We start from the raw sequence: 16589 nt of genomic DNA on the forward strand, positions 1-16589 counted from the left end.
GCATGCATAAGCTTATGTCAGGAGGATGTTTGTATAAAAGCTCACCAAGCTGAGGACTGCCAGACAGGAAAGTGATATGAGAAGCTTGAAGTTATCAACAAATTTCTGCATTTATTCTTCTAAGACAAAGACAGGGCCTATGAAAATAAAGATCTTTATGGTATCTCACACACATTGATTGTGGTTGCCTTGAGCTACTTTCAAAGTACATATACTGCAAAATATGGCTGTTATGGACTTATTTAAACATGTGGATGTGCTTCTTCCTACTTCTCCTTCACCTTGTTATGTATCATTTGACTATCAAGCCTTTCTTCTAGCATTAAAAAGTGCTTGAAATCACCAGCCAGCATCACTTCATGGTTTCTTTTTGTTTCTTTGTATAAATTCTCTTTCTTATGTAATGTGCTCTATGATTTATTATTGAAGTATGCAAGAAACACACTCCCTCATGGAGATTGAGGAAGCAATGTTGTCCTTCTGAAAGGCTCTGAGATTTCCTCTTCAGATTACACAGGCTTCTTTAGAGCTGCCAAGAGTCAATGCGTATAGGATAATAGGCTTTAGCTCAGGAGAAACTGTGAGTGGGAATTCAATTAATCTAATGGGCCACAAAAGATAAGAAATTACCGCTTAAAACATTCCCTGCACTTAGGGTGCTAAGGGTTCCTCATGAACAAGAAGACATCTTCAGGCTGAGGATTGGCTAAGTAATACCACCTATGACTGACTGAAAGGAGGAGCCCAAGCTGTGAGGGTGTCACATGTCTTACCTGTTTCTCACAGACTGATTCCTGCCTGAAGAGTGTTTCTGCCCAAAGCCTCAGCAATACGGCTCCACCAATATTCTTTCCCGAATATCTGCATCATCTGAATAAATCAGTGTGCCGATTTATCAAGCATCTCCTAATGAATATCAACTGTGGGAGAATAGTGAGGTGGCCCTACAAATAGAGCCCTTGAGAAGGTATAGTGCTCTACATAGAAGAAGAAAGTATAATGAAGTTTCCCGGAAGAGTCACCTGGCAGGGACGGGCATGAAGGGAAATGTAAGCAGGCAGGTTCACAGGACCTTACTAACATACGGATTGGCCTGTTAGACAAGTTAACTTCAAATCCTTTACCTGTCAAAGGTAACATAATAATACCACTTCAGAGTATTATTGCGAGGGTAAGAAATGAAAAAATCCATAAAATATGCTTAGTATGATACCTGGTACATATTATGCATGATACAAATGCAGAATATAAATAGTACATACACATTTCTTCACTTTCCTACCAAACCAGGCACTTCAGTGGCACCAGGAAGGTCTGAAGTATAGCATCAGAGTGGCCAACAGTGAGTTTGAACCTTCCCAGGAGCAGATTGGGGAGGGATAGAGACTCTAAACAGAGTATTTTTTGGCAATGGAGATTATAATTTGACAGAAAGGAGGGCTAGAAAGGCAGAGGTGGATTTGGACAGAGCTTTAGAGGTTGATATCTGAGCAGGGAAATTTTTAGAAATATGAACTAGGGCAAATAGACTTCAAAAATCAGGAAAGATAATCAACAAACTTGAGATTTTCAAGGGGGAGACACTCTTTGCTGACAATAAATTATTTTTATTTGACCCCTTGTTGCCCAAAAGTCAAAATTTAAGAATTTGTTGTTCACCTTCACCTGCCTCATTTATTTAGCAAATTCTATTATTCTACGAGGTACCATACTCCGTGCTCATTGCAGATTATAAAAAATGAAATTGATATCTCCCCAAGGGACTCATTGCACCATGAGGCACAAGCAAATAAGCAGTACAACCAAAGGAATGAGATCGAACCCATGGCTGCTGGGTGGAGGTCAGTGCAGCTGCCTGAGGGAGGAAGCACAACCTTTCAGAGGAAGTCTGGAAATAAACATTCCGTGGCAATGACAACATAAGTATTATCAGTCATGATCATAAAATAACAATAATGGCAAGAGTTAACATTGCCCAATGCTTATTTTATGGCAGCTGCCATGTGAGGCACTTTACACACATCATTTCCTATCTTTGCATAGAATGGTGGCCATATATAGTAGTATGTTTCACTGACTTGTGTTTGCACTATCTATTCCGGTTCTAAATGCCTTTGCCACACAACTGGTAAATTGCAGTACCTGCCAGATCATTGATCCTCCCACTCTCTTTCCCTTAATAATATGGTAGAGAATTTGAAGTGACTGTATTTAGTCTCAGGCTGAAGTTTTGATATAAGTGGATTTGCGATCCTTATTCCAGAGTCCCTGACAGAAATAGAACCCATTGCTTATGTACAGCCTGAGCGGGGAGGATCTAAATAGCCAGGGTTTTGCTGGTTTATCACAGCATCCTGTCCTTCTAAGTGCAAAAACCAAAGCCCACAAAATGCAACTTAAAAGTGTTGCCAAGATTTCCAGGGGAAAAGGTATAACCCTACTGCCAAAGTAGTGGCTGCCTAACAACAATGAAAATAATAACAATAAAAATATCCAATATTTACAAACCACTTATGGTTTCCATGTACTAGCTTATTTAAACCATACATGTATACATATATGTTGCCATTTACAGACAGAGAAACAGAGGTCCAGACATATGTCCAGAAAGTTGCGTATAAGCTGGGTGTAGAAAAGGAAGCTTAGATTGTAGTTAGTTCTAGACTTAGGACCTTGTTTTTGGACAAGTCCATAGAGAGGAGCTGCACCTCAAAACACAGCAGATTACTAATTTTGCAGGATCAAAATTAAAGTCTTTTGCAAGAATCTCCCCAACGTGTCCCTGACTTCAATTTAACACATCCTGACTCAAGTATTCCTCCACAACCAACAGGTCACAGCTATTTTCATACCCTCAGTGCCTTTGTGTAGTGACTGTCTTGGCCCCCACTGCCTTCTCTCTTCTGCATCACTTGTTTGCCCCAAATTTAGCACCTGTCTCAAGGAGTCACCTGCCCCCAGAAAGCTTGTCCTGATTTCTTAAAGGCCACTCCACTGAATCTCCAATGCTTGACCACTTCTTTTATAGATTTCTGCCTAAAACTGTAGGCTCCCAAAGGCTGCAGCTAGTTATTTTATAACCCCAGAACTTACAAGGCCCTATAGGACTATTTTACTGATCTGTTGAAAATAAATAATGAATCTGATCCCTGCAGATCATCACCTGAGGTTTGCGATGGCCTCACTAATTTTTGTTACTGTTGGAGTTGAGATTCTCTGCTTATGCTCTTTATTTGCTTCTCTTTTCCTGATCAGCACTTTAGGCTTTAGGAACCTGGCTTTGACAGTAATTAAAATTGATGACAGCATGACACTTCCATTTGCTAAGACAGCACAGTTTTGTTCAGTGTGCTTTACTTTTGTAACCAGCATCCTCTTAGCACTGGCATAAATCTGTGGCCTTTCCACAAGGATGCCATTTATTCCTTTTATGTCTTGATTCATCACATATTGTAGAGCGTGTCAGCTGAGTAAGGGTTTTTGCTTCATGAAACTGTCACCAAATGTGCCATAAAGGGGAAAGCACCAGATGTCTATTTGCAAGGAAAACAAAATCCTAGATTGTGAAGAGTCAGGGAGTCCAGGGCTTCCCAAGAATTTCCAAGCTTGATGTTTGGCTCAGCACACAGCACTCTTCTTGGGGTCTTAGAACTGACCCTCACATTCCATTTCAGTCATTGTTCTGGAAAAACTTGTCCACTTTACTGCAGATCTGAGGCCTGGACACTGCTGTTAGTTTTCTCAGATTCAAGCCAAAATTTTAAACAAGCTTATTGGATAATTTTAACCAAAATAACACATATATTCGTGTTACCATGTTTAACTTATTTTTAAACGATTTTATCAAATTATGACTGACATACAACAGGCTGTATATGTTTAATGTATACAAATCATAAGTTTGAAAATAAGCATACATTCCTGGAATCACCACTTCAATCTATGCTATAAGCCTTGCCATCACCTCCAAAAGTGTCCTTCCACTCTTTTTATTATTATTTCTATGAATTTAATTTTTTTCCTTTAAGTTATCAGAACTTTCTCAGAGCATACTTGTCAGTAAAACAAGTCATTTCACAGTTAGAAGTTATATAAACTTATTAAAACTTTATAAAAGTAATATTCCAATGTTCTGCTTGGAGCAGAGGAAAATGAAACAAAATGTTCTTTGAGTTGCAGCCAGGAATTAGTGATAGTGACAGGGATTATTCAACCTATTAGTGGTAATAATAAAGACTTAGAGAGCATCCAGGCAACAAGTAGAGTTGAAGGCATTGTTACAAATGCAACTTTGCCTTCTAGTCAACCTAAAACTGATATGTAATACATTATTTACTCTAGGAAAATACGTATTGTTTGCTATTTTTGGTATATAGTCCTGGGATTGAACCCAGAGCCTTTCCACTAAGCTACATCCCCAGTCCCTTTATTTATTTATTTATTTAATATTTATTTATTTGTTTGTTTGTTTATTTATTTTAAACAGGACCTTGCTAAGTCCATACATTGCCTAGGCTGAGCATGGACTTGTGATCAAGATTTAGTTTTGAACCTGTGTATCCTCATCTTGAGAGAGGAAGCCACCAGCCACCAATCAACTCACTAGCATATAAAACTACACTCATCACTCAAGAGTTTCCAAGGATTTAGGAGCTTGGATGGCTACACTAGGAAGAAGACCAAATATATATTTCACAAGTAGTAGCTTCATTGCCCTTGAGGAAAAGCTCCGTGTTTGTTGTGGGCCTGGCCACAAGTGCTGCTCTAAATAAAACCCAGAGGGAACATGGTCTGATTGGGGAGTCTAGAGAAACAACATTCTCCACAAAGCCCAGACAACAGGCACACACTTTTGTAGCTGAGATACTTGCGAAGCAACCCAGGTAGAATGGCAACTACATTGGTTGTTTTCCACTTTTGTCTGTCTTTAATGCAACTTGCTACTAGTGCCAATCAAATTGCAGCTGGTTTTATAATAGATAACTCCTTGCCCCATCTTCCATCACAAAATTCTCTGTCTTTCTTGTCCAACATTTGTTTTCCCCTCATTCTTCCCTATTCCCAGGATTGTTCACAGATTTATTTCTATTATTCCTGAAAATAAGGTGGGTTTTCTTTTGTAATAATCAAGTTTGAACTTAAACTATAAAGGAAGGCTTTTTGTTCATTATTCCCTACTGAATCTAGGCACAAGATCAGAGATAATGAAGACCAAAAGGTTTCCATTTGCTCAGATTTTTTTAGTTCTTTTTAGTAGATAGGTGCAACTTTAATTTTTAAAATGAGAGTATTGCAAGAAAGCAAGTCAAATTTTATCATCTTAAAATGATCCTGTAACAGAATCACATCAGATTATTTATTTTATAGAGATGACCATTGTTTTCTTCTCCCTATTCCAGCCACAACAGCTACTTCTGACAGTGCACCCCCAAGTCTGCAAAGAGTTAATGCAAGCCTGGAAACAAGTAAGAATTTCAGTTATATTGCAGTCTTCAGTGTTATTTTCCATGCTCTAATGTACTATCTTTTCTTGTTTCCTTTGAGATTGATAACCGAGTCACTAAATTAAAATTTTAAAGATAAAATAATTTGGGGGGATTTATTTTCAATTTTTTTACAAGGCTTTATCTATCTATTTTGCTTATGGTTGGAGATGAAGTAAGACCAAATTAATGGAGGAAAAAATAGGAAATGATTTATTATTATAGATCAACATTTGTTGAATTTAGGAAATTATCTCTTTTGAAAACATTTTAACGTCATTTCTATTATTATTTTGAGGTATTTATCTAATGATTATATTGACAGAGAGCTAAACTTACCCTTCCAGATTGTTGTATATTTCAAAATTCTGCTTCCTATAGCTGTCTCTTCTCTTTGGAATGACATCACCCCTCCACTTTTTGTCTTTCAACAATCTCCACATCATCCATAAGTCTAAACTCAAACATTGGATCTTGGGGAAGCTTCCCCAAATCCTTGAGAACCAAACAGATTTTTGTCTTCTCTGCTTCCATGGAATTTTGTCTGCAGTTCTCCCATTTTTGTGTGTATGTCGGCAATATGCACTGAACTCACTCAATTGGGTGGGCTGCGTAAGTGAATTCATTATATTCAACTTCAAGTCAAAACCCATGTTTGTGCTCTTTCTAAATCCCTTACATCACCTAAAAATCACTGATCTCAGAGTAGGTACTTCTTTAATTAAATTTTAAGGTACATTTTTTTAATCAGTTGAACTATATGTTAGAGTCCTTATTATGTAGTAAAGAAAGGGAAGACAGTGAGTGTGTCAATTGAGCTTAAGATACTGCTGTTTTGTTGGTAATTCTAGTGTCATAAAACCATAATTTGGATTTTATGACTAAATTGAAGAGTACATTTCTAATGTAAGATTTAAACATCATTTCCTTGGAGGTGACCCAAATTGAGGGTTGATGCTTTTTTAATGAATGTCATCCATTTGTTATTTGTGCCAGACCACAAACCCTGTACAATCCTCCTGACTTAGAAGAATCTGACATGTTAATCTGCTCCTAAGTAATGTGATGGATTGTAAAAACAAAAAACAAAAAAACGGGTAATTGTTTGATTATCTTTGGATTAAGCTAGATAGTATATTCCAAAGCTTCATTCAATAAATAAAATGACCTTTAATTTTTACTTACTGTAAAGAAATGAGGAGGAACCAGTTAAGGATGTTTTTCTAATGGTGTACAAGTTACATAGGAATTATCCTCCACATAAGATATCACCCTCTGCTTTTCCTTCAAATGGTACTGTATTTCTCCCAAAATAAGACCTACCTAGAAAACAAGATCCAGCATAATTTTAGAAGAGACATTATGCTAGAACTTGTTTTCCGGATAGGTCTTATTTTCAGGGAAAGAGGGTATTATGCTTTCTCCAGAGTCTGAGGAGCTTAACCATCTTGTTCTGTTGAAATGCAGCATCCATATAAGGCAGATGTGTTGAACAGCTTCCTACCAGTCATTTGGCATGTTGTGATTTTCTGTCTTTGTGATAAGTAAGAAGACTAGATAATTGTCATTCACATAATGGTGACTCACATAGACATGACCTCCTTACACAAGGAAAGATCTTATCTTTCTTTCAGCTTTTTCTTTGCATACATCACCTGCCCTCTGTCCCAGGAATGATCAGATGAATTAAGTCCTGCTGTGGGATGGGAAGGGCACACCTGGCACAGGGCATGTGCTTGACATGAGCAACTTTTATCATAGAAGCATCTCATTCAGATGTGACAGACCCAGATGCTCGTACCACCTCCCTGTGTCACTGTGTACATTGTTACTGTATCTCAAATCCAATTCTCTGCTCTGCACCCAACATTAGGGTCTCCATCCTGAGAGACTAAAATACTGTTCTGACATCAAAGGCCTCATGTTCTCCCTAGGGAGTTAATTTTACATAAAAATCTAGAGTTCAATGTGAAATAGGCTGAGAATTCTCTATTATTATTTATACCTTTCCTACATGTACTTTCTTTAAAATTTCAGATTCAAAACAAATCCTTATAAAATAAAAATAAAATAAAATCTCTTTTCAGAGATTTGATGAACATTTGGGCCAAATATATAATATTTTATTAAAGGCAAAATGTTCAGATGATTGCATATCTCTCTGAGGGTTTTCTTCCTCTCATTTTAAAAAGGTCATTACTTTTTCTGAATTTTTTATATATCAGGAAAAAAAAACAAATTTTGTAATCAGTGGCATTTCTACCTTCAAATGAAGTGAATATCCATCCAACTGGAGCAAAATACTAAAATTTCATTGACTGCCCCCTAAAGCATGAGTTGATCTAAGAATTTAAAAAAACAAGCACTATGTATATAAACATTAATGATTGAGATCAGAATTAAGTTTTGAAAGAACTCCAGAAAATTTTCAAATAGATGGACACTCATGAAATAGGAAGAAAAGGTCCAAAGGGGAAGGGGAAGGGAAACTGGAAAGGATACAGGAAAGGAAAGAAGGAAAAGGCAAAAATATGAGAAAAGGGAAAAACAGAAACAAAGTCTTTGTAAATAGAGAGGGGTGAAGGGATTGAAGGGAGGGCAGGGGAATGGGGAAAAAAATAAGAACCAAGATACATCATGCAAAGGTACAAATTCCCGATGATGAATGTCATCATATTGTATATCTCAAATGTACCAATAAACTTAATGAATAAAAAAGTAGATGGACATTGAAAATGAATTCCTTAAAATTTTTAGAAGTTCATGAATAATTTCCCTCACAATTGTGAATTAGTTTCAACTTTCACATTTTATAAACACTTTTACAAGACAAAACTTTAATAAAGTAAATACCATCTTCCTCGTTCAGGTCCTTATGTGTTCTTTTTTTTTTTTTTTTTTAATCCTTATGTGTTCTTAACTGGACTCTCAACTTCCTAATTTTTCTTTCTACTTCCAATTTTTCTCTTTTCCAAGCCACCCTACTCTGCTTCCAGATTAATTCCTGCCTACCTCTAATTCAATGATTCTTCTGTATAATCACTTTCAATGGCTTTGCACTGTTTTCTAAATTACAAATAAATTCATCTCCCAGGCACTCAAGACATTCTACAACATGGGCTTTGTCGCTTTCCTATCTCCTTTCTATGCAAAGTACCCCATATTTATGTTTCCTGTCTTTTTACATTATTATATCTTATTAGCCATTTGTTCCCTACACTTTCTTCCCAGTTGGAGACAATCTTCTGTGGATTTTGTCCTTTAAGGCATGTTCACAAATCACTATCCATAGAATTATCCCAGTTCCCCCAAGAGGATACATGCTTCCTCTCTGGAATCTCTGTAGCCCTTTCTCAATCTGGGGGAAAGATATTCTAGCACAGTGGTTTAAGAACTCAGTCACTGACAAACAATTCCTTTCACAATAGCATCCAAAAAACTGAAATACCTAGGAATCAACCTAACAAAAGAAATCAAAGACCTCTTCTCTGAAAACTATAGCACTCTGAAAAGGGATAGAAGATGGTATCAGAAAATGGAGGCCCTACCGAGGTTGCAAGTCATTCAGAACACGCTGAAACAGCCCGCTGCAGACAGGCAGGTCTGTGCACGCCCTACCGAGCTCGCGAGTTGCACGGAACATGCCGAATCAGCCATCCCCGCTGCAACAATGCACTGGACAGCCCCCCACCCCCACCCCGTACAGACACCTGGTTCCACACTACAAAGACGCAGAGGACACCGGACCACCAGACCATGGTACTGAGTGCCGCTGCTCCTGGCCCAGAGGTAGGGGCTTCTGAGCAGCCATCCCACTGCTCCTGGCCCAGAGGAAGGGGCTTCTGGGTCACCATCCCGCCCATTGCTCCCAGCCCACAAGAAAGGGCTTTTGGGTCACCATCGCTACCACTGCTCCCAGCCCATGTCCCACCTCTCCCAGCTCAGAGGAGGTAATCCATGCAGGGGTCAACAGCGCCCCCCCCCAGTCAAATTGAGAAAAAATGTAAATAAGTCTCAAAATCAGACTTCCAGATCAGCTACAGCACCCCAAAGGGAAATGAGATGGAACACTCTGATACTCAACCATCTGGACCCACTGAACTGGCAACAAAAGGGGATCTGGAAAAAATGAAATCAGAAATAATTTCTCAGATAACAGGAGAAATTGTGCCCCTACTGCAAGACATGATTAATAAATCTAGAGAGGAGCTGAGGAACATGATGGAATCCCAACATAAGAAACAAATGGAATCCATAAAACAGTTGCAAATAGATTTCAAGGAGATGAAAAACTCCACTGAAAGTCTACACAACAGAATGAGCCAATGTGAGGACAGAATTTCAGATATAGAAGATAAGATTGCAATTCGTGACCAGGAAAAGAAAAATTGCTTCAAAATTATAAGGGAACATGAGAAATCAACCCAGCAGCTGCTAGATGATGTAAAGAAGAATAACATAAGACTGATTGGAGTTAATGAAAAAACAGAAGAGAGTGCAGATGACATAAAAAATCTCTTCACAGAAATAATGGCAGAAAACTTCCCAAGCAGGGGAAAAGAGCTTGACATACAGATAAGTGAGGCATATAGGACTCCAAATAGCCTTGAGCAAAAAAAATCTACACATAGGCATATAATTGTGAAGATTCCAGAAACACAACAGAAGAACAAAATTCTCCAAGCAGTTAGAGAAAAGAAACAAATGACATACAAAGGAAAGCCCATCAGAATCACAGCAGACTTCTCAACACAAACCATGAAGGCAAGAAGAGCTTGGAGTGACATATTCCAAGCCCTAAAAGAAAACAGCCTCCAACCCAGATTGATGTACCCTGCAAAACTTTCTTTGAAAATGGATGGAGAAATAAGATACTTTCATGACAAAGAGCACCTTAGGAACTTCGTGAACACCAAAGCAGCACTCCAAAAAATTTTGCACAATATCCTAGGAAGAGACATTGAGGATCACAACCCCAGGAAGCAAAGCATAATGAACCCATCTGGCACAACAAAAAATTAAATGTAAAGGGGGAGAACCCAACAAAAAGAAAAAGTCATGACAATGATAAGTCAATACATTTCAGTTATAACCACCAATGTTAATGGTCTCAATTCACCAATCAAAAGAAATAGACTGGAAGAATGGGTCAAGAAGCAAAATCCAACATTATGCTGCATACAAGAAACACACTTAAATCAAAATGAAACTCATGGGCTGAAAGTTAAAGGGTGGAAAACAATACTCCATGTGACGGGAACCCGAAAAAAAGCAGGAGTAGCTATTTTCTTTGCAGATCAAGTAGATTTCAAACCAACACTGATTAAAAGAGATGAAGAAGGACACTACATCCTTGTAAAAGGAAGAATCCAAGAGGAAAAGATGACAATCATAAATATCTATGCACCAAACACTAGTGTGCCCAACTACATAAAACAAATACTAACAGACATGAAAAGTCATATATGCACTAATACAATTGTACTGGGGGACCTCAAAACCCCACTGTCACAAATAGATAGATCAACTAGACAAAAAATGAGTCATGAAATACTAGAACTCAATCAAACTCTTGAACAAAAGAACTTTACAGATGTTTACAGAGTCTTCCACCCCACAAAATCAGAATACACATTCTTCTCAGCTGCACATGGGTCATTCTCCAAAATATACCCCATACTCACACATAGAACATGTTTAAGTAAGTACGAAGGAATTGAAGTTATCCCCTGTGTATTATCAGACCATAGTGCATTCAAATTGGAGATCCATAGCAAAAGAAACTTGAAAAATTTCATGAACACATGGAAATTGAACAACACACTTCTGAATAACCAATGGGTCACAGAGGAAATTAAAGAAGAAATCAGACAGTTTCTTCAATTAAATGACAATGACAATAAAACATATCGGAATCTATGGGACACAATGAAAGCAGTCTTATGAGGGAAATTCATACCAGTGAATATGCATATTAGGAAAACAGAAGGAGCCCAAATAAACAATCTGATGCTGCACCTCAAGCTTCTAGAAAAAGAAGAGTAGGACAACCCCAAAGCTCATACAAGGGAGGAAATTATAAAGATCAGAGGAGAAATCAATGCAATGGAGACTAAGCAAACAATACAAAAAATCAATGAAGCCAAGAGTTGGTTATTCGAAAGAATCAACAAAATTGACAAACCCTTACCCAGGCTTATCTGAAAAAGGAAAGAAAAAGCCCAAATCCATGCAATTAGGAATGAAAAGGGTGAAATTAAAACAGACCCAGCAGAAATCCAGAGGATCATCAATACCTACTTCCAGAACCTATACTCCAATAAGTTGGACAACACAGAAGAAATGGACAGATTCCTAGATACATATGAATTACCAAAGTGGAACGAAGAAGACTTAAAAATTCCAAACAACCCAATATCAACCAATGAAATTGAAAACATAATTAAAAACTTATCAACTAAGAAAAGCCCAGGCCCTGATGGCTTTACTGCTGAATTTTACAAGACATTTAGAGAGGAACTCCTGCCACTACTGTTTAAACGCTTCAATGAAATTGAAAGGGAAGCAATACTCCCAAATTCATTCCTGGAAGCAAGCATCACCTTGATCCCCAAAGCAGAGAAAGACCCAACCAAAAAGGAGAAATATAGGCCAATCTCACTGATGAACATAGATGCAAAAATCCTTAATAAGATACTGGCAAACAGAATGCAGAAGATCGTCAAGAAGATCATACACCCTGATCAAGTGGGATTCATCCTAGGGATGCAGGGATGGTTCAATATACACAAATCAATAAATGAATGCACTATATCAATAGAGCCAAGGACAAAAATCTCCATGGATGCAGAAAAAGCATTTGACCAAATCCAACATACATTTATGATAAAAACCCTACAAAAACTTGGAATAGATGGTCTCTACCTCAAACTGATAAAAGCCATCTATAAAAAACCAACAACCCATATCATACTAAATGGTCAAAAATTGAAATCCTTCACACTCAAATCAGGAACAAGACAAGGATGTCCACTATCACCACTCTTGTTCAATAGAGTTCTGGAAACATTAGCCACAGCAATTAGACAAGAGAAAGAAATGAAAGGAATAAAGATAGGAAATGAAGAAGTCAAATTGTCATTATTTGCAGATGACATGATACTCTATATAGAAGACCCCAAGAACTCCACCAAAAGTCTTCTAGACTTAATAACCAAATTCAGTCAAGTAGCTGGTTACAAGGTCAACACACAAAAATCAATAGCTTTCCTCTACACAAATGACAGACTCACTGAGAGAGAATTAGGGAAATAATTCCTTTCACAATAGCATCCAAAAAGTGAAATACCTAGGAATCAACCTAATGAAAGAAATCAAAGACCTCTTCTCTGAAAATTATGGCATTCTGAAAAGAGAGATTGAAGATGATATCAGAAAATGGACAGACATCCCCTGCTCCTGGGTAGAAAGGATTAATATAGTGAAAATAGCCATACTTCAACAACTGCCCTATAGATTTAATGCAATTCCAATTGAGATCCCAGCAGCATACCTCATAGACCTTGAGAAAAAAAATCCAAGAATTCATTTGGAACAAGAAGAGACCCAGAATAGCAAAAGCAATTCTAGGTAACAGAGACATGGCAGTGGGTATCACAATCCCCAACCTGAAACTATACTGCAAAGCTACTGTGATTAAAAAAAAAAAAAAAGCATGGTACTGGCAAAGAAACAGACCTGAAGACCAGTGGAACAGATTAGACGATGCACAAACAATGCCAGACACACTCAGCCATCTCATCTTCAATAAAGGAGCCAAACACCCACACTGGAGGAAAGATAGCCTCTTAAATAAATGGTGCTGGAAAAATTGGGCTTCAACTTGCCAAAGATTAAAACTCGACATATATCTCTCACAATGCACTAAACTAAAATCAAAATGGATTAAAGGTCTAAATATTAAAATAGAAACTCTGAACCAGTTGGAATAGAGGTTAGGTAGAACCCTTGAAGACAATGGTTTAGGGAAAGATTTTATGAACAAAACCTCAGTTGCCCATGAACTAGCACAAACATTCAACAATTGGGATCTCTTCTTATTAAAAAGCTTCTGCACAGCAAGAGAAACCACCAGCAGTGTGAAGAGACAACCCACAATGTCATTGGAAATTTGCACCTTTACATAGTCTCTCTTGGTTCTTATTTTTCACCCTTGCCCAGCCCTCCCTTCAACCCCTCCAGCCCTCCCTATTTACAAAGATTTTGTTTCCATTTTTCCATTTTCTCATATTAATCCCATTCCCTTCTATCCTTTCACCTAGCCCTCCCACTTCCGTCCCCTTTGCCCCTTTTCTTCCTATTTCATATTACCTATTATACATTTAGTCCTTATTTACACTTTCAGTTTCTCACACCAGAGAAACTATTTGGTATTTACACATGTGTGTCCTATTTATTTCACTTAAGAGTATTGCCTCAATGTGCATCCACTTAGCTATAAATGTCTCCAATTTTTCATTTTTTATGGCTGAGTAGTACTCCATTTTATAAAAAACCTATATCTTCTTTCTGCAGTCTCCAGTTGATGGGCATTTGGGCTGTTTCCAAGTTTTAGCTATCACAAACTGTGCTGCTATGAACATGGGTGCACATACATCACTGCGGTATGATTCTTTTAATTCTTTGGTGAAGATCCCCAGCAGTGGAATAGCAGGGTCAAATGGGACTTCCACTCCTAGTTCTTTGAGGTATCTCCATACTGATTTCCACAGTAGTTGCACCAGTCTACACTCCCACCAGCAGTGGAGCAGGGTTTCTCTTTCCCCACAGCCCTGCCAGCATTTGTTATTGGTTGATTTCATGATAGCAGGCATTCTTTCGGGAGTGAAATGGAATCTCAGCTTTGTTTTCATTTGCATCTCTCGAATGACCAGTGATGTTGAACATTTTTTCATGGATTTATTTGCTATTTCTACTTCTTCCTCTGAGAAATGTCTGTTCATTTCAGATGCCCATTTTTGGATTGGATCTTTAAATTTGGGAGGTCTGATCTTTTTAAGTTCTTTATAGATTTGAGATAGTAGACATTTGTCTGAGGAAGAGCAGGTGAAGATTTTTTCCCACATTGTGGATTGTCTCTTCACACTGCTGGTGGTTTCTCTTGCTGTGCAGAAGCTTTTTAATAAGAAGAGATCCCATTTGTTGATTGTTTGTGCTAGTTCACGGGCAACTGAGGTTTTGTTCATAAAATCTTTCCATACACCGATGTCTTCAAGGGTTCTACCTAACCTCTGTTCCAACTGGTTCAGAGTTTCTATTTTAATATTTAGATCTTTAATTCATTTTGATTTTAGTTTAGTGCATGGTGAGAGATATATGTCGAGTTTTAATCTTTGGCAAGTTGAAGCCCAATTTTTCCAGCACCATTTATTAAAGAGGCTATCTTTCCTCCAGTGAGGGTGTTTGGCTCCTTTATCAAAGATGAGATGGCTGAGTGTGTCTGGAGTTGTTTCTGCATCTTCCAATCTGTTCCACTGGTCTTCAGGTCTGTTTCTTTGCCAGTACCATGCTGTTTTTATCACAGTAGCACTGTAGTAGAGTTGCAGGTTGGGGATTGTGATACCCCCTGCCATGTCTCTGTTACCTAGAATTGCTTTTGCTATTCTGGGTCTCTTCTTGTTCCAAATGAATTTTTGGATTGTTTTCTCGAGGTCTATGAAGTATGCTCCTGGGATCTCAATTGGAATTGCATTAAATCTATCTAGCAGCTTTGGAAATATGGCCATTTTCACTATATTAATCCTTCCTACCCAGGAGCAGGGAATGTCTGTCCATTTTCTGATATCATCTTCAATCTCTCTTTTCAGAGTGCCATAGTTTTCAGAGAAGTGGTCTTTGATTTCTTTTGTTAGGATGATTCCTAGGTATTTCACTTTTTTGGATGCTATTGTGAAAGGAATTATGTCCCCTAATTCTCTCTCAGTGAGTCTGTCATTGGTGTAGAGGAAAGCTATTGATTTTTGTCTGTTGATCTTGTAACCAGCTACTTGACTGAATTTGGTTATTAAGTCTAGAAGACTTTTGGTGGAGTTCTTGAGGTCTTCTATATAGAGTATCATGTCATCTGCAAATAATGACAATTTGACTTCTTCATTAGCTATCTTTATTCCTGATTTTAGTGTGGAGGATTTCAGCTTTTGACCATTTAGTGTGATATTGGCTATTGGTTTTTCATAGATGGCTTCTATCAGTTTGAGGTAGAGACCATCTATTCCAATTTTTTGTAGGGTTTTTATCACAAATGCATGTTGGATTTGGTCAAATGCTTTTTCTGCATCTATGGAGATAATCATATGGTTTTTGTCCTTGGCTCTATTGATATAGTGTATTACATTAGTTGATTTTCTTATATTGAACCATCCCTGCATCCCTAGGATGAATCCCACTTGATCAGGGTATATGATCTTCTTGACGATCTTCTGCAGTCTGTTTGCCATTATCTTATTAAGGATTTTTGCATCTATGTTCATTAGTGAGATTGGCCTGTAGTTCTCTTTTTCAGGTGGGTCTTTCTCTAATTTGGGGATCAAGGTGATGCTTGCTTCCAGGAATGAATTTGAGAGTATTGCTTCCCTTTCAATTTCATTGAAGAGTTTAAACAGTAGTGGCAGGAGTTCCTCTCTAAATGTCTTGTAGAATTCAGCAGTAAAGCCATCAGGGTCTGGGCTTTTCTTAGTTGATAAGTTTTTAATTATATTTTTAATTTCATTGGTTGATATTGGGTTGTTCAGAATTTTTAGGTCTTCTTCGTTCAACTTTGGTAATTCATATGTATCTAGGAATCTGTCCATTTCTTCTGTGTTGTCCAACTTATTGGCGTATAGGTTCTGGATGTAGGTATTGATGATCCTCTGGATTTCTGCTGGGTCTGTTTTAATTTCACCCTTTTCATTCCTAATTGCATGGATTTGGACCTTTTCTTTCCTTTTTCTGACAAGGTTGGCTAAAGGTTTGTCAATTTTGTTGATTCTTTCAAAGAACCAACTCTTGACTTCATTGATTTTTTGTATCATTCTCTTATTCTCCATTGCATTGATTTCTCCTCTG

The 16589-nt window shown here is 37.8% G+C and overlaps 1 protein-coding gene across 9 annotated transcripts in view; it reads left to right on the forward strand.

Annotated features, from left to right (window-relative positions):
* Positions 1–16589, forward strand: part of Ghr (growth hormone receptor) — a 284924-nt gene that overhangs the window by 187393 nt on the left and 80942 nt on the right. For 5 of the 9 annotated variants that reach the window (XM_004848567.4, XM_004848568.4, XM_004848566.4 and 2 more), the window contains one exon: positions 5400–5465. The exons of the other annotated variants lie outside the window; for them this stretch is intronic. In XM_004848567.4, the coding sequence (XP_004848624.1) occupies positions 5400–5465 (66 nt within the window). The remainder of the gene's footprint in view (positions 1–5399; positions 5466–16589) is intronic. 9 annotated transcript variants of the gene reach the window in all.

This window comes from Heterocephalus glaber, unplaced genomic scaffold (genome assembly GCF_053883595.1).
Source record: "Heterocephalus glaber isolate CG9 unplaced genomic scaffold, H.glaber_assembly_v1.0 deba00001538, whole genome shotgun sequence".
NCBI classification, from domain to species: Eukaryota; Metazoa; Chordata; class Mammalia; order Rodentia; family Bathyergidae; genus Heterocephalus; species Heterocephalus glaber.